This window comes from Budorcas taxicolor, chromosome 17 (genome assembly GCF_023091745.1).
Source record: "Budorcas taxicolor isolate Tak-1 chromosome 17, Takin1.1, whole genome shotgun sequence".
Lineage (NCBI taxonomy): Eukaryota > Metazoa > Chordata > Mammalia > Artiodactyla > Bovidae > Budorcas > Budorcas taxicolor.
The window spans coordinates 62,623,729-62,642,308 of NC_068926.1; the positions used below are offsets into that span (position 1 = coordinate 62,623,729).

Here is an 18,580-nt window from a genome sequence, read left to right on the forward strand (position 1 = left end):
TACAGATATGTACAGACACAGTGCTGTACAGACACAGTGCTGTAATTTTGTATGTAGCAACCATGTAAATACATGTATGGATTTTATAATATACATATTATATATGAATCTATAAAGGCATATTTTTAGAAAAACAGCACACCACTGCTTCTTTTGAAAATAGTCTAAGAATAAAATGAATTTCTACAGAGCTTCCTGCCTCAGTCACTGGGTACCTGGGGCAGTGTCTGGGCAGAAGGCAGAGTACAGTTTCGATCCACTGGCTGGTTATGCAAAGGCAGAGTCCCCCACGCCCCTGGGAGGTAACCTCATACATTGGTACCAAGTCAGTGGATTCAGCCAGGAAGGGGCACACACACACACACCCCACCTGGAGGGTGAAGGCAGGCATCAGTGACAGCTATTTCGTGAGCTGTGACCCAAGGTGCCACATCCACCCTGGCCCTGGGGTCCCGGCCAGCACTACAGCTCCCTGGCGTCTTACCGTGTGTGCTGCAGTCAGAGCGGGGAGCTCAACCTGGCCCCACCTTTCACGTACAGAGCCACCCTGGCTTCTGAAAGTGTCCTTGGGCCTCGATGGACACCTGTGCGGGACTCAGACCAGAACAGACAAGGGCTGGACACAACAGGTGGGGAGCAGCCAGGCCCACCCGGGGCACAGCTGGAGGAGAGCAAACAGACCCTGCAAGAAAATTTGGCAGCTTGAACCTTTATTTTTAGTATTTTTTTTAAAAAGCATAATTAGAAACTTTCAATACAGAAATAATCCTAGCAAACCATTTAAAAGTGTTGTTGTTTGACAGGAAGTTCACATCAGGTCCACCAGAACGCTGGTCCAGCCCTGAGTTCCCCCCCACCCCCACCCCCACCCCCCATTCATGCGTGAGACACTCTGCGGACGGGCACGCTGCCATCACCGAATCTTCCCCCCAACCTGGGTCTGGGTGTCCAGCAGCCGGAAGCCACGGAGGCTTCTCGCCTGCGCTGGAAACTTGTAGGACCCCCCACCCCTTATTGCCTAAATCTGCGAGCTCTGCCACACCAGCGTCACCGGAACGCTCAGGGCCGAGCCCCGATTCTCCACACCCTCCAGGGACCCGGGGTGGCTGGGACAGTCCTGAAGACTGAGACCGCGCTATGGCCCCGAGCACCCAACCCGACGGCTGCCTACTGCCAGCCCCCAGCCCCACCTCCCCAGGCCCGGAGCACCCCCACCTCGTCCCGTGGCTCCAGAGTGAGGAAGGCCGGTCACCCAGAACCGCGGGCTTTCAGCAGTCTTGGGGGAAGTGGAGGCAGGTCAGACGAAACCCCCAGTTTTTACTGATTAAAAACCCACCAACAGTGACATGGGAAATCTGCAGTGAATCTGTGATGTGATTGTCCAATCAGGGCTTGACCTGGAAATCTCCTAGGAAAGGAAATCTAATAGAACACATCATGGTGCTGAAATAAATTATTCCCAGGTTACATGATCTTTTAGGGGAAAGGTGAATGAAGTGCCTCGAAGGGGAGATAGGCTGACCATAACCAAGTGCAAAAGACCCTGGGGGTTCCTCCAAGGGCACCAGCGCGAGTCATGGCTGGCGCCCAGCCCAGGCGGCCATTCCCTGCCACCCGCCAAGAAGTTCTCATGCTGCCTTTGTGCTGCCAACCCCCAGCCCCGCCTCCCCAGGCCCAGAGCACCCCAAGGCCGCCTACATCCAGCTCAGAGGCACCATCCCCAGGACCCAGCGGCCCGACACCCGCTCCCCCACACTGAGGGGTGCCGGGTGCTCACTGGAGACCCGTGACTCCAAGGGAGGCCCCTCCTTTCCCACCAACAAATGGCCAGGAGCCCAGCTCCGTGGCAACAGGAAGCCATTTTTTCTAAAAACACTGGACCCAGAGTAAGGCGGCTGCAACTTTTGCTGCTGTGCAACCAAGCCTCAGGAAGAGAGAAAAAAGTATGAGGAACTTAATTCATTTGATTTGGCTTCACTTTTATCTGTTAAAATGACGCTCCTTAGCAGACGCCCAATGGCAAGCCCATCTGTGCACAAACACACCCCTACCTTTCTGTTGGAACCCAAACAGGTTGGTATAAATAAGTCAGAAGCCATGGCTCCCCCGGGTTGTAGCTGAGGCGTCTGGAAGGCAGGACAAGAAATCTGTGGGCCAGAGGGCAGGAGTGATCCCTCCTCTGGAAGCGAAGGGCCAGACCTCCAGGGGGATCCCGGGGCCCACCTCAAGGCGGGATCCCCCAGCTGCCGGAGCGGTGACGAGGCGGGATGGGGAGGGGTGGGGGCCAGCCCTCCAAGCGGGGATGGAGACGCTGATGCCAGTGAGAGAGAACGAGTCCCGTGGAGCCCACGGCACCACCCCAGGTTGGCAAAAGGTACTTGTTCTAGAACGTGATCCTGTCCTCTCCGGAAGCTGCTGGCGGTAAGTCGGGGTAGGGTGGGGAGGGGAGGGGGTGTCGCAGCAGGCTGGCACGAAGGAGGCAAAAGCCGGAGCGGGACGAGGGTGGCGCGCTGGTTAAAGCGATATACACTATGTACAGACTCCGGTTAATCAGTCCGCTTGGCTGGCAGCGTCCCCGCCAGCCCGGGCGCTCAGCCGGGGGACAGGGGCGCCGGAAGGGAAGAGCAGGCCGTCCCACACCTTCTTGGCACTCGGGGGAGAGGAAGTCCCGACGGCGCCTCCCAGTACAAAAACGTGGAGAGAATTCTTTAAATAACGGCACGGAACTGAGACTGTCCCCCAGGAGAGGAGCCCCCGGCCCGGGGCGGGGGGCACGGCAGCAGCGCAGTCTCTGCAATGGGCTGGGGGCATTAGCAGCAGCGTTTCTTCCGTTTACTGTTCTTCGTGAGCTTCACCACGTCATTCTGTTGTTGCTGCTGCTGTTTTGCTAGGTTGTCCTTCTTTGCCCGGAGGACCAGCTCTGTGATGCAGTTGAACATCTATGAGGGTGAAGAAGGCAGGGCGGCCTCAGACTGGGGAGGAGGCCCTGTCACAGCTGCGCCCCCCTCATGCTGGTCAACGCAGCCCCTCCCACCTCCCCGGGCCCAGCCTTCCAGTCCACTGGGGGCTGTTTCTGCACATCTGTCTTCAAGCCCCATCTAGAAGGCGGTGAACTACAGAGGTCAGAAAGGAAAAGCATCAAAGACCTCTGAGCTGTGTCTCAGGGAAGTCAGCCTCAGGGATTTTCCAGCCTTTCTGTGAAAGGACAGAGCTCCTTTCCTTCAGCTGACACCTCGGACAACACAGATAAAGGTGCCCCTGCACTGGTGTCGAACCAGAGTCTGCCCACTCCACACCACCTCACCGCACATCCCACTGAGAACCTCCCCCCCAGCTCCCTCCACTCCTGGGGAAGGAATCAAGTACAACCTAGGAGGCAGGCCTCACCCCACCCCAACCTACACGAGAACGGGGAGCCTGGAAAAGGCTCAGGGCCCCGCTGCAGGCCCCCGGGGGAAAAGCCCACAGTGTGACCCCAGCCGGACACAGGGGCCCAGGGTCCCCACTGCTGGGCGGCTTGTGTCCCAGGACGCAGGGGGGATCAGCCCCCTGGACCCCTGGGCTCCAACCCCACAGGCAGGACCTTCCCAAACGCTCTCAAGCGCTTCCAGCAGCCCCGGCATATGTGGCGCTCAGCCTGCCTGGGGTGTACCCGGGGCCGGCCTGGACACTCACCAGCTCTGGAGGCCACAGCAAAGCAAGCTGCTCTGCAGGCCAAGGCCCAGGGAAAGAAAGCCAGAGAGTGGGGAGAGGGGACACTGCAGGGCGGGGAGGACTGAGTGGACGTGCGCCCGGCTGTGGGGGCAGGCCCATATCTGAGGCAGCCTCTCCCTCAGGACTGCTAAGGTGCGAGGTAGCCCCGGCAGGGGGATGCCCGGGCACGGAGCCTGGTGCACACAGAGGGCACTCGATCAGTGGCCACTACGATGATGCTGTGGGCTACCCGCCCTGGCGGCCAAGGCAGAGTCGGGGCGGTGGGGGGGAGCGTGCCTGCGCTCCCAGCCCTTCCGGCGCGGGCCTCACCTCTTCCACGTTGACATTCTCCTTGGCGCTGGTCTCAAACAACTGGATCCCCATCTGCCCAGCGAACTTGTAGGCGTCTTCCGTCTCCACCACCTTGCGCTCGGGGTCGTCGTTCTTATTCCCCACTGGAAGGCAAGGCAGAGTCAGCCCACCGCCCCGGGCTGCCCCGCCCACTGGCCACCCCGCCCCCTCCCCGCCCACTGGCCACCCCGCCCCGCCCACTGGCCACCCGGCCTCACCTAGGATCCGGCACACGTCATCACAGTTTTGGTTGATTTCATGAAGCCACCGCTTCACGTTGACGAAGGATTCAGCGCTGGTGACGTCGTAGACCACGATGACCCCATGGGTCCCCCGATAATACCTGTGGGACCAGGGTCGGCGTCAGAGCTACGGCGTAAATAAGGGCAGCCCCTTCGCAGGACCCGCCGGCCTGCACCCGGACAGCGGGTGGGGAAGGCAAGGGCCCATCACCCCAGGCCCAGAGGCCTCAAGCTGGACTTCGGGGCCTGGTCAGCACTGCCGCTCACCCTGCTCCCCGGGCGCAGTGCGTAAGGAGCGCCCCGCCCTGCGGGGTCAGCCAGATTGTTCAGAGGCAGCTGACGGCATGAAACTTAAGTTGTTTCCTTTTTCAAGTTCAGGCAGTGGGGCGTTCCCTGATGGTTCAGCGCCTGAGACTCGGAGCTCCCAGTGCAGGGGACCAGGGTTCGATCCCTGGTCAGGGAACTAGATCCCACCAGCAGCAACTACGACCCGACTGCTACAACTAAAGGTCTCCTGCGCCGCAACCAAGACCTGGCATAGCCAGGTAAATAAACACAAAAAGAGAATACTCAGGCAAGGTTTACATTCGACAGCATATTATCACCGTGCTCTTTGACATCCAAGAAAGTTTTTCTGTCCTCAAACCTGTCTTACTAAAATGCTATTTCAAGGACAGGTGCCACTTGTGAGGCCTGCCAAGGTCTGTTCACACCCCAGGGGATGGGCAGGCACCTGCCCTCCTGCCACTCCAGGCGCGTCCAGGCTGGGTCTGAGGTCAGCGGGAAGGGCTTCAGGCAGGAGGGGCTGCCTCAAAAGTTCAGGGGGACAGGCGGGGAGCACAGGCCTCATGGTCCTCCAGAGAGCCAGCTCCGACCCAGCGGCCAACACGTCGCCTCACCTGGCACACGGAGACACTCACTCACAGGAGCCTCTGAGAGGGAGGGGAAGACCCCCTGCCCATAAGAGACGGGCTCACGGGTGGACAGTGGCCTCCCTGGGCCAGCCCGAAGCGCCTCCACCTCCTGGGCCCGCAGGACAGCAGGCCCTCCCCGGTGGCGGTCCTGAAGCAACACAGGCCCCGTGAAGACGGAGCCGGCCAGGCCGCACGTGCCCTGCGTTTTCAGCCGCGCCCAGCAGCGCTCTGGCACACTCCTCACAGCCCCATCACATGACAAAGTTAACCAAGCTCCGCCTCTGGAAGGCGGTGTGGACCTGGGAAGGTTACTGCACACACCTCATGGCACCTTGGTTCCCTCAACTGTAAAATGGGGGTACCAGGAGGTAACTCTGGGGGTGGCTGTATGACTAAGGTGACAATACATGTTTTCACAAGGACCAGCTCTTTATCATCACCATTAACAGTCCTTCAGTGACACTCTGGGCCCCAGAAGCGGGCAGAAGAAAACCAAGGGCAGTGAGGGCAGCTCCCCTGGGCTGGCCACCAGGGCGGGAGAGCCACCCGCTCTCCACTCTGGGACCCTGGCTGACATCCGCTGGGGCTTCGTCCGCCCACAGCTCTGCCTTCCTGGGGACAAAGCCCTGCCCTGGGCAGCCCGAACAATCAAGCCATCCACACCCTGCCCCCCTTCCTCCCAGATCATCACCTGGGTCCACCTGGGGGTCGCCCACCTGAGCAGGTGCAGGAGAGCAAGCCAGGAAACAGGGAGAGGAGGGCGACAACTGTCTCCCGCCAGCAACGGACATGGGAACAGTGGACCGTGCTTCCCAACCCTCCTCTGTTGAGACAACCCAGGATGCCAAGAAACGGCGGAGGGAGACCAGCCTGGGTCGTGGAGCTCAGGTGCCGGGCCGCTGGGCCTGTCACTCCCCCACCATCAGGCACCATGTCCACGTGCCACAGCTTGGCTCTGTGCCAACACGACCGCGATGCTCTCCGCTCACCCGCTACCACAGACAGGCAGCCACCACATCCCCGCTAGGACAGGAGGCTTGGTGAAGGGGCTGCCGGCAGCCATGACCCGGGCCGGGCCTTCCCTGCCTTGGCCTCTCCCACCACCACCCGACCCGCGCCCCCAGCCACACCGCTCAGGGTCAGCGAACCCCAGCCGCCACAGGCAAGAATCGGTGAGGGGACAACGGCGTTCATTCTCAGTGGGCAGACAGGATGCAGTTTTAGTTTCTCTTTTAGAGCCCTGAATCAGCAAGGGCCACGCTATTGCCCCCAGACTGCCCCACCCCTGACCTCTTCCCAGCTCCTTCCCTCAGCAACACCCCGCAGCCTCCCGAGTGCAGCACACCCCTCCTCCAGCCTCCTGGGACAAACCCAGCTTGCCCTCAGGTGGCCGAGGAATTCCAGTCCCCCCAAAGGATGAAGGAGGCAGTTCAGCCCCTTCCTGCTGCCCTGGAGGGAGCTGACCCCAGCCCGCTGCCTGGCCTGGAGCATCTCTTGTAGCCACAGGCCCAGCGTTCTCGGCTGGTTTTAACCCATAGGAGCCACCACAGCATCTGCCGCTGGCTCAGCCCTGGTCCCTGAGGGTGGGGGGCCAGCAGAGGGCGGGGCCATGGATCCATTAAAGCGCGGGTCCCCAACCTCTGGGTCACAGACCAGCACCTCCTGTCAGATCAGCGGCGGCATTAGATTAGAAATAAAGCACAGTAAATGTCACGTGCCGCACGTCCCTGCTGGTCCAGTGGCTGAGCCTGTGCTCCCAATGCAGGAGGCCCGGGTTCGATCCCTGGTCAGGGAACTAGATCTCACATGCCACAACTGAGAGTTCGAATGCCGCAGTGAAGACCTGACCCGGCCAAATAAATGAATAAACTTAAAAAACATACGTCACGTGCTCGAACCGTCCCCAGGCCACCCCCCTACCCCCAGACCGAGGAAGAACCACCTTCCATGAAGTTGGTTGCTGGGGCCAAAACGGCTGGGGGACAGCTGAGTTAAAGGCAAGAGACTTGGCATCGGGCAGACCTCAATTCAACTCCTGCCTAACTGACCAAGCCAGGTCCCTCCACCCTCTGCGGGACTCACTTTTCTTGTCCGTGCATTGGAGAGAACCACAAGACTCTTTACTAGGATTAAACGAGATGAAGCAGCCACAGTCCTTGGCGACAGTCCCGGCCTAGAGGAGGACTCCTGGTCAGTGCCCATACCTCGCGACACCGACAAGAGGTCCTGGTCTCATTCAGGCCTGGAAGCTCGGGCGGCCCAGGCGCACGTCGTCCAACTACCCTGGGAGCCTTGACTCCAGCTGCCCCTCAGCTCGGACCTTGCTAGCAGCCGCTGACACAAGGGGGCTCACGAGCTCATCGGGAGGAGGCTGCATAGACCTGCCCTGCGAAGCCCCCAGGACTGGGGACCCCCCAGGCTCTCAGGGAGGCATGGTCCATGGCGCGTGTGCTCATCTCAGGGCTGGCCCAGTGACCGGACCCCCTCCTGCTCCAGGGCAGCTCAGGCTCCAGCCCCCAAGCCCCCAGGGCCACCCACCCACCGGTCTGTCACCCCCACACCCCCAGCTGGCACCCCCGGGATCCCCCGTACTCCCAGCCACCACCCTGGGGGCTCTTCACCCCCACACTTAGCACCCCTGGGATGCTCAGCAGCCCCGATGGGCGGCCAGCCTGGGGGCCGCCCGCCTCCACCTCGCAGGGAGGAGAGGAAACTTGGTGGTGCCTCCCCGAGAGCCCCCCACCACGGGACCCGCTGGGGGAGGCAGAGGAGAGGCCAAGAGGAGCAGCAGCCACTCCGGGCTGGGCCCGGCTCCTACTCTGCACACACCCCTCAGAAGCTCCCCCATCCATATAACTCGGGTGATGAGAACACCAACCGCAGGGAGCTCCACGGAATCTTCTACATGAAGCCCAAGCACATGGGACCTCGCATTAATGCAAACCCCAAAGACAAGCCCCCCAGGAAACTAAACAACGGAGACTTTAGGCAACTTGCCCAAGGTCACACAGGGGGCAGAAATGTAAATTCCGAACCGCCTGCCTTCAAAGTCCTGTTCTTCCCCAGAACCTGTTCCAGTAACAGCCCAAGAACCGAGAGCCACTCCGCAGGACCCAGTACACAATCGGGGGCTCCAGCCAGCTTTCCGCCCGTTTACAGCGGAGACACAAAGGTCCTGCGGCAACAAAGGAGGGCGACCCTCAGGGCGAGCTGGGTCTGTTTGTCGCTCAGTCATGTCCGGCTCTTGCAACCCCATGGACTGTAACCCACCAGGCTCCTCTGTGCCTGGCATTTCCCAGGCAAGAATACAGGAGTGGGTTGCCATTTCCTCCTCCAGGGCATCTTCCTGACCAGGGACTGCATGAACCCAGGTCTCCTTCACTGCAGGCGGATTCTTTACCATCTGAGCCAGCAGGGAAGACTCCAGGGTGCGCCGGGTCCCCAGTCAACAGCTTTGGGAGGCAAAGGAGAGGGCCGCCCAACAGCCTCCCACCTACCAGTGCTCCTTCCAGACCCCCAACAGAGAGACGCCCCCTCCACGTCAGGGTGGTGACAGAGCTGGCCCCTCCAGCAGGCACGCTGCCGCTGAACCAGAGTACCCTCTCTGCCTGAGTGTCTGAGCGCCTGGCGAGGCCAGCGCCAGCTCTGCGACCCCATTTTAAAGACAAAGGAGGGACTTCCCTGGGGGTCCACTGGTTAAGGCTCTGCCTTCCAATCTCAGGGACACGGGTTCGATCCCATGGTCCACGAAGCCCCAAGCACTGAGCCCGTGCTCCACAGAAGGCGAAGTCCACATACCGCAACCAAGACCCAGCGCAGGCAAAATAAATCAATAAATACATAAATCTTTAAAAAATAAAAATAAAGACAAAGGAACCAGAGGCTCCACTGACTGACGCACGCGGCCCTGCCAGCCCCAGAGGGAGGAGTGAGGCTACTGCCCACCACGGGCGGGACTGCACGCGCCCCGTCTGCTTCTCGGGTCTTCAAGGGGAAGAGCCGCACTCGGCCAGGAGCGCACCTCCCCACAGCCTTGGGGGCGCCCAGAGCCATTTCCCAATGTCGGGGGCCAGGGGTCTGAGTGGGGACCGGGGATCTATGTGGAGGTGGGGGGCCTGCCGGGGGGGGTGGTCTAAGAGGGGGCAGGGGGTCAGAGCGGGCTGGGCCAGCCTGACTCACGTGGAGGTGATGGTGCGGAAGCGCTCCTGCCCAGCCGTGTCCCAGATCTGCAGCTTCACTTTCTCCCCGTTGATCTCCACAGTGCGAATCTTGAAATCCACTCCGATAGTGGTGATGTAACTGCCTGCACACACAGGGACGTTAGCACGACCCAGGGCCACCCCGGTCAGACTGCATCCTCGACAGCCCAGGTGACCCTGGGCTCCACCCCGCCCAGCTCACTCCAAGTGCCTGGAGGACACAGCCCTGGACAAAACAGTCTGAGCCCCAAGGTGAGGGCAGGAGACAGGCTACAATGAAACAAAGTGATACAGAAGACAGTTTCAAGAGCAATGAACCCACCATTTCCTCCAAGAGGAAATGAGAGAGGGGCCATGACTGTGGCGGGAAACGCTCCACCAGAGTTGCCCGGGGACCGTGGGGGACCACGACACACTCTGGGTTTCTCTTTCCTACTCCATTCCAAACATTTTAAACAACCCACAAAATTAACTTTCTAAAACATAAACAAGTCATACACTCCCTGTTATATACAAAATAGATGACTAACAAGAACCTACTGTATAGCACAGGAATTCCACTCAGTACTCTGCAACAGCCTAGAAAAGAGCCTAAAGAGTGATCTATGTGTATGTGTGGCTGATTCATGCTGCTGGACACCTGAAACACAGCAAAGGCAATCAACTATACCCCGATTTAAAAAACACACACAGACAAGTCATGACCTGCAATTTGAAAAACTGCTCCAGGCAGAAGAGACAGCAGCAGAAATAGCAATGGTGCATATGTGTGTGTGTGTGTGTATGTGTGCGGTGTGTGTGCGTGTGTGGGGGTGGGGGTGATGTGAGGTTGAGCACACGTCAGGAGGCGGGGGCTGGGGGGGGGTGTTCCAGGTCAGCTCTCAGCTTTTGCAATGGGTGTGTGGGGGGGGATGATGTGAGGTTGAGCACACGTCGGGAGGCAGGTTGGGGTGGGGGTTCCAGGCCAGCTCTCGGCTTTTGCAATGAATGTGTGTGTGTGTGTGTGTGGTGGGTGTGTGTGTCGGGGGCGGGGTGGAGATGATGTGAGGTTGAGCACACGTTGGGAGGCAGGTTGGGGTGGGGGTTCCAGGCCAGCTCTCGGCTTTTGCGCCGTTTTCAAGAGCTTGGACTTACTCTTGTGTGTGACAGGGAGGCATTGAAGGGTTTAACCCAAGCATGAGCGGCATTGTAAATAGCTCTCCAGGGGCATCTGTGTGAAAGATGGTGCCAGAGAGAATTTCTGGCAACAGAACAGTCTCATCCAGGCTTTCAAAGGCCCGAATGCTAGGAAGCAGGTGTCCCCAGCCTCCAACATCTAATGCCCGATGATCTGAGGTGGAGTTGATGTCATAATAATAGAATGAAAGTGCACAATATAGGTAATGCGCTTGAATCATCCTGAAACCCTAAGCCCCACCCCGCCCAGCCTGTGGGAAAACCGTCTTCCATAAGACTGGTCCCTGGTGCCCAAAACACTGAGGACCGCTGCTAGGAGGAGCCCACATGCTCACCCGGGGCCGCAGACAAGACACACACACAGACTGCATCAAGAGTGGACAGTGGCCAGGAAAGGCCAAAGCTGAGTCGGACGGAGCTCAAGGAAGGCTCTGGGGCAGAAGTCACATTTGGGCCTGGCCTGAAAGAACAGGTACAATTTCCAAGGCTGCGACCAGGCCGGGGAAGGACATCCTCACAGAGGAAAGGGCGGAGGCAGAAGCACAGAGACCAAGGCGGCCTCTGGTTCTGCGGGGACCGGGTTCCGCCGAGAGCGGCCCAGTACCCAGCGCCGTGGGCCTGTGAAACACGGCTGACCGCTGAGCAAGCGAGCGAGCTGGCGAAGACACAAAGGAGGACGAGACAGCAGGAGGAAGGAAGCTGGAGAGGGGGCTAGGGACAGTGTGAAGGCCAGCGGTTTTCAGCAGGCGGTGGTTCAGGCCTCCCCTCCCCGCCCCCCGGGATGCCTGGTAATGCCTGGAAACATCACATGTCACAGCTGGGCCGGGGGTGGAGGACGGGGGCACAGAACAGCCTCCCCAACAAAGAACTGCAGGGCCCAGAGTGTCCGTGGTCCTAAAGCAGAGAGACCTTGCTATGAGCTCGGCTCGCTTAAGAGAAGTCCACTGAGGTTTTTAAACAGAAGAGACCCTGCTAGAGACGAGAGGAGTTCAGCAGCCTGGCATGGGTGGGCAGGAGCTGCTGGGATGCCTCAGGTGAGAACCAACCATGGTCTGAGCTGGTAATAAGAGTGGAGAAGAGGAGACAGGCTGCAGCAGAGAGCCCTTTGAAAGCGCCGAGCTGACAGGGCAGAGGGGAGGTTTCCCAGCACAATGGCAAGTGCCCAGTGGCTGCCATTCCTGAACAGCAAGCACAAACCAGCGATGTCTCCTGAGAGGCCACTTAGTCCCGGGCCCTCCTCTCAATAACTCTGCATGGCAGGGATGGTCGTCAGCTCCTCTTTTAAAGAGGAGGAGCATCACGCTCACAGTGATGCAAAGAAGCCAACTCTTTCCAATGTCACACCACTGCTGTCAGGAGAAACCCACCTCTCCCCCGAGAGAGAGGTGCCTGCCAGGTAACCACTTCCCTCCACGGCATCGCAGGGCATTCCTTCAGTCCGCGGTCAGAGAGGCCAGGCCAACCTGAAGCCTCTGCACCGAACCGATGAGCTCCAGCAAAGAAAACGCGGCCCACCGGGATCGGGGAAGCAAGATCAAGCGGGCAGCACTTTCCGCCCATCAGCTGAGCAAACATGAAGACCACTGAGACCCAGCGGCGATCTGCACTGACAAGGGGCTCTTCTGAGCCCTTCAGCTTCGCGCAGGTGTGAAAGGCCAACTGGCAAGACCTGTGAAAACCTGAAAAGCACGTACCCCCTGACCTTGTAACTCCGCTTCTACACAGGAATAAACACAGTGTCCCGAAAAACACGGCACCATTTGAGAGAGGCTACCAGAAAGCAAGCAAGCGTGCGTCAAGAACAGTGTTGATCAAGCACGTGCACCCCTGCACGGCCCAGGAAGCTGCACAGCCACTCGAAAGAACCACAGGCTGCGAGTCGACGTGCAAGGACGATCCCCAACGTGCTGGGAGGAGGCCAGCGGCCGCCCACTGCAGGTGGGGTGAGGGGAGACCCTGAGCGTCAGTGCGGGGCAGGCCGGGAGCAGCTTTCTCTCTTCTTGCCATTCAATCTTGCTGTTCGACTCTTTATATGGGCATGTGCTAAGCGTCAGGGTTTTTTTTTCTTTCTTTTTTCAATGTTGGGGCACAAAAAAAGACCCTGAGTAGAAAAATGATGCGTCTGCAACTGCTTTTTTTGTTTTTCAAGAAGATAGCTGGAGACAGACTGACTAGAGAGATTTCTAAGCTACTCACCACTCCCCCCTTAAATCTGCTGAGGCAGAGACCAGGGTATACCGGCACCAGGGGAAAGGATTTAAAACCAAAACACCCAGCAGCACCCCAGGGGCACACTCACCTGAGAAAGTGTTGTCTGCGAAACGTAACAGTAAGCTGCTCTTGCCGACACCTGCAGGGGAGAGGGCAGGGGGTGAGAGGCGGCCTGGGTCCCCGATTCAGGGAGACAGCCCGGGGCCCGGCTCTCCAGACGCATGACAGCGCCCACCTCCCTCCCCAGCCAGCCAGCCTCCCACTGGAACACCCCTCCCTCTCCACCTCTGACCTTGCCCTCCAACTCAGGGTGAGCCCCAAGCTGCCCCCAAGCCAGAGACGAGGAAGGGGTCCACGCCCGGCTCCAGCAACCCCTCAAGGAGACCCAACAACAGGAATGAGGCTGAGGAAGGCCGACCCAGTGCTCCTGTCCCCAAGGTGTGTCCAGAACACCGTCCGGAGAACACATCACATGCAGCGCTTCAGCTTGGTGAGACGGGGGCTGCACGGCTGCAAAGCACCCTGGAGACCATCAGGGCTGGTTTGCAGGCGAGGAAAGGGAGGCCCAGACAACTCAAAGCCACTGCTGGCCACTCTCCCGCTGGCCAATGCCACTGGTGGGGAGGGGGCATCCGCCTGACACTCCTCAGTCTGGCAGCTCACAGTACTCACACCGTTTCACTTACCACAGCCTCTCCTATTCCAAGGATGGGCAGGATTGTTGAAATCCCATCAACACCCACAGCCGGCAGCATGAGCCCCCAGGTACACCTGTCCCGCCCTCGAGGCCCGCGGGGTCAGCCAAGCACAAAAGGAAGCCTGCGCACACATGCCCGCGAGCCCGGCTGCATCTCTGAAGACGAGGCACCCGAGGCTCCAAGACCTACACACGGGTCTCAGTGCCTTGGCAGGGCTGGGGGGCGGTGCTGGATCTGAGTCCTGCAGATACATGCTGCTCTGGGAGTCTTCCTGCGTCTGCTTCAGGAAGTGGAATAATAAAAAGACCTGGGAATTTCCCTGGTGGCCCAGGGGCTAACACTCCGCAATCCCAATACAGGGGCCACAGGTTCGATCCCTAGTAGGGGATCCCACATGCCCCAACTAAGATCCGGCGCAGCCAAGTAAATAATATTTTAAATAAATAAAGAGACCCAAAGTGGCTCCTCTGTCTCACTCCTGTTAAGGAGTTTTAGCAGCACTGCTGAAAGCTAGACGTGAAAAGCTCCTCACCCGGAGTCTCAGACAGTGCCCCTGCACGTCCAGTTCAGAGCTAACTGTGCATATGTGTGTGTGTGTGTGCTCCCCAAACCCGCAGAAGGTGTGGCCTCTGCCCCTTCCCCAGCTGACCTAGGCATCCTCTCTGACCATCTCCTCTGGGGACCTCTTCCAGTGGGTGAGTCGCCCAGGGATGCCCAGAAGAACCGGTCGGCCTCACGGAGCAAACCAGGCTTGGACTGTCCAGGAGGCAGGCCAGCGCTGCTCTGAGCAGACAGGTGCTTCAGCCCCAGGCCCACCACTCAGCGCCTGTGCACTCCGGGCCCACTTCCTCATCGCTGCCCCCGCGAGGCTTCCTGTCGGCTGGGCCGGGGCGGGGGGAGGGGGGGGAGCAGATCCCGGGCCGGCCCCTCGCGGCAGCGCTCTGCCCCCAGCCACCACCCTACGGGCTCCCTGCTTCCTCCCGGAGCCTCCTGGTCCGCTTACTCAGCGAAAACCTTGTGTCTAGGCCACGAGTTCCTCCAGGAAGGGGATCCCACCTCATTCGCCCTGCATGGCTCTGGGGCTGAAGCCGGGCCCAGCATTTAGTAGGCACCAACAGAACACTGTTCAGTGAACTTGTGACTAAACCAGGGCCGATCACAGACAGCCATGCCACCTGACGCTACGGCTGCAGCAGGAAGAGGAGCCCAGGCGCGGGTGTTCAAACTCTGGGGGGGGAAGTGGGAGCAAAGGCCTAAGGGATCGGGGTACACCCTCTGCACGAAGCAAGAAAGCAGCAGCGTCCCCCCCAGCCTGGCCTTGGGGGGTGGGGGAGGGGAAAGGGTGGGGCTTCATTCACCCCAAGCTCATCTGCAGAGCTGCTCAAAACCACTACAGTCACCCCGTCAACTGCTGCTTCAGGCCAACACCCACCTCTGGCCTGGCTGGTCCCTCTGGAAGGAAGGGAAACCCACCCTGAGAAACGCGTTTCCTAAATGTCCCTGAAGAGGCAGCCTTGGGAACACACGCAGCATCCACAGAAGCAGGAAAGTGCAGGGTGCCTATTGGCCTTCACCTCAGCCGAAGTCAACAACCTCCCCACGGCCACCCCAGCCCATCACCCTCGACCCCACAGGGAGTATAAGCCCGGCCCTTGATGCCTTCTGGAAGCGGGGAGACACAGACTCATTCTGTAAAAAACGGACCCACCACTCTCCGTCTCCACCAAACCCCAGCCCTCCCCGCTTCTGCCCCTCGCCCTGCACAGATGCTCTGTCCTCAAAGCCTCCACCACAGGCCCCACCTTGGCCGTGCTCCTCCCATGTGCTCCAGCTCCTTCACTCCTCCTCGCTCCAGTTCTCTACTGTTGAAGACCCCAAGATCTTTGAGTAAAGCGTGCTCAGCTTGAATCCTGGCTCAGTGGCTAACTCACTGTACAACCTCAGACAAATCACTTCCCTCTCTGAGCCATAGTTCACTCAGCTGTGGAATCAGAGGCTTTAACTTGATCTTCAACACAGCCTGCAGGTTCTAAGAATGAGTTTGGTCGGCCCCCTGGACCGGACGAAATGCTGTTATAGAGCCAATGTCAGAAGCCCCTGAGAGGCTGTGTACAACCTTAGGCACAGAAGAGATGCAAAAGCTGAGGGGCTGTATTCCAGAAGCAAGTACAATGTGGCAGAGTGGGAAGAAGAGCTCTGGATTTCTACAGAAAGGGACTAGCATTCATCGAGGGCCTACTGTCTGCCAGGCCTGACACCAGCTGTTTATAACGCACCATGTGCATTACCTCCTGGCTTTGCCCTGGAGGAGGGCATGGCAGCCCACTCCAGTGTTCTTGCCTGGAGAATCCCATGGTCAGAGAAGCCTGGTGGGCTACAGTCCATGGGGTAGCAGAGTCGGACACTTAGCAACTAAACAACAACAAGTTTATTATTAAACTATTTTGGTCTCTGTTGACAAAAAACAAAAAAACCTCCTGGCTTTACCTCTGAGGAGCTGTGCAACTTGGGGCAAGTCGACTAGTCAGCTACTCTGAGCCTCAGTTTCCTTATTTGACAAACCACACAAGCAATGGGTAAGAACCAAATGAGAGAGTGTCTATGAAATCATTTGAAAACCCTTAAGGAAGCATCACATAAGAAACCATATTCAGGGGAGGGCGAGACGCCAGTCTACCTTGCTCAGCTGCCAGAGCTTAGCCTGAACTTCCAAGGCTACCAGCTCCCAGCCTCATAACCACTGGGCTTTGAGTGTCAGCCCACTGTCAGGGAACGTTAAACTGCAAAGCCTACATCTCCTCTAGTCAACACACCCTATAGGCTCTGACTAACCAGGAAGCCAGATCCATAAATCTTGACCCAGGGAATCTTCTCCCACAACTAACTTCAGAGTGAAAAATCAACACATCAGGAAGAATGTATGGTGAGAAAGAAGGCCCAAACCACGGCCTGGGTTTCACTGGGAGAAGGTGCATCTTCTGGCTAAGCTTATGCCTTCCATTTTTGTGGGGCTGCACACAGGCCCCAGGCCTCTTGCAAAGGGATAGGGACCTTGAGCGTGGTAAGCTGACCTTAACTCCAAAAGGGCAGAAAATCACCCTGGTGCCAGCTCCTCCAGAACCGAGGTGAGGGCTGAGAACGAAGCACGAAAGGCATAAGCGTGCCAGGACCCTGGGAAACGCCCAAGGCCGTGCTGGTCTCGAGGCTACACAGCTGGTCTGGGTTTCTCTCATTCACACCAGGATGAATCCATGCTCCCCTGGCCACAGCTACTCTTCATCTCCCTCATTAGCCCTTAAACTTTTTTCCCTCCCATGGGCAACCACAGAAACCTCAGCCATCCTTCACCTGATCCAAATCACCAGACACGTCGCAATCCATCTCCACTGTGAGACCACAACCCAGCCACTTGCCTGCTTCTGCCTGGCCTCTGACACAACGGTCCCACTTCAAGGCCTAACAACCCCTCCATTTGGTCCCCGCTTTCCCTAACAATCCATGGGCTCCACCACCAACCTGGCCTCTGCCTCCAGTCACATGATACCGTTGTCAGCACTCAACTCAGGTTTGGTCTGTAAATCTGGCACGTTCCCAAGCCTCCTTCCCCATCGTAAAACCCCAGCACCTCAGCTATGCTCCTATAAACCTCCCAGGGCCTGCCTCCCTGACCTCTTGGTCACCCCATAAACCTGCTTACTTGCCACACTCCAAACACCTCTACAACCCTCCACCCTTTCTCAGAAACAAGCCTATCTTTTCTGAAGATGTTGGATATCCATTCATTCAATACATACATATTAGGCACCGACAGGGTGCCAGGCACTGGAGAGGGACTTAGGAGCTCTAAAGGAGGGTCCGCTTTTTTGTAATGTTGGCTGACCCACCTCCAGCTCTGTCCAGCAGTGTGCAACAGCAAACACACAGGGAGCGCTATGTGCCCGGTTGCACACTGCGCGCGTATTATCTTGAACAACACTCCATCAGCCCAGCGAGGCGGATCCCACTGCTGCTCCATTTTACAGATGAAGACAGGGAATCCCACAGAGAGAATAATTCAGCAAGAATGTGCCAGACCCGGCGCGAAGTGCTTTACCTGTCTTACTTCATTTAAACTTCACAGGAATCCCATGAGGCAGGTTCTGAGATTAACCCCCCCAACCCCCGCCCGACTTTCCCCAGGAAGAAACCCAGGCTTACAAACACTACTGACAACCACACACCAGGAGCTCCCTTTCCGCCAGGTCCTGTACGAAGCACTTTTCCAGCTTCATCTCACCCAAGACTCATGCACTACCCAGCGAGGCAAGTCCCCACCTCTCAGAAGAGAGAACCCAGGTTCGGAAAGGCGAAACAACTCGCCCAAGGTCAGGGTGAGGAAGCTGGTAGTCCCGAGACTCGAACCCGGCTCCTTCCAACTCCAGAGGATCGCGCGACTGGACCAAGGTCACACGTGGGGCAGAGGGGTCGGCGCGGCGAGCGGATCGGGAGCCCGGACCCGAGCCCCGCGCACCCGGCCCCTCCACACCGCGGCCCCGCGCCCCGGCCTCACCCCGGCGCGCCACGGAGCCCCTCCGCGCGTCCCTGGGGCCGCCCGGCCGCCCCGCCCGGCCGCCCGGCGCGGGCCGGCACCTCCCCGCCCGCCCAGCCGCCTGCCCTCCCCGAGGCCCCTGCGGGCCGCGCCCGGCAGGGCCCACGCCGCCTCCGGCCGCAGCGGCCCTCACCGCTGTCGCCGATGATGAGCAGCTTGAAGAGGTGGTCGTAGTCCCGGGCCATGGCGGCGGGGGAGGCGCGCGCGCGCGCGCGCGAGGGCGGGCGGGCGGGGTCGGTGCTGGCCTCGGGATCCGCGGCTCCCTCCGGGCTGCTCCGGCAGCGGCGGATCCACTTCCCGAACAAACAGCCGGAACTGACAGAAACACCTCCCTCCGCTCCCCCTCCTCCTCCTCCTCCTCCCCCTCCTCCTCCTCCTCCTCCTCCTCCTCCTCCTCGGCAGCGGCCGCCGCTGCCGCCGCCTCGCTCCTTCACGCCCCGCCCCGCCACTGCGCAGGCGCAGCGCCTGGTCCCGCCTCCGCGCAGCCGCAGTGGCGGCCGGCCGCGCC

The 18,580-nt window shown here is 59.2% G+C and overlaps 1 protein-coding gene across 1 annotated transcript; it reads right to left on the bottom strand.

Annotated features, from left to right (window-relative positions):
• Positions 1–886: 886 nt before the first annotated feature.
• Positions 887–18,287, bottom strand: RAB35 (RAB35, member RAS oncogene family). The gene is made up of 6 exons (XM_052654548.1): positions 18,206–18,287; positions 12,875–12,925; positions 9,380–9,503; positions 4,263–4,387; positions 4,024–4,148; positions 887–2,939 (listed from the first exon to the last, which is right to left on the bottom strand). Exons 1-6 carry the CDS (start codon positions 18,255–18,257, stop codon positions 2,811–2,813), a joined length of 606 nt encoding a protein of 201 aa, XP_052510508.1. The 5' UTR covers positions 18,258–18,287; the 3' UTR covers positions 887–2,810.
• Between the last annotated feature and the right edge of the window lie 293 nt (positions 18,288–18,580).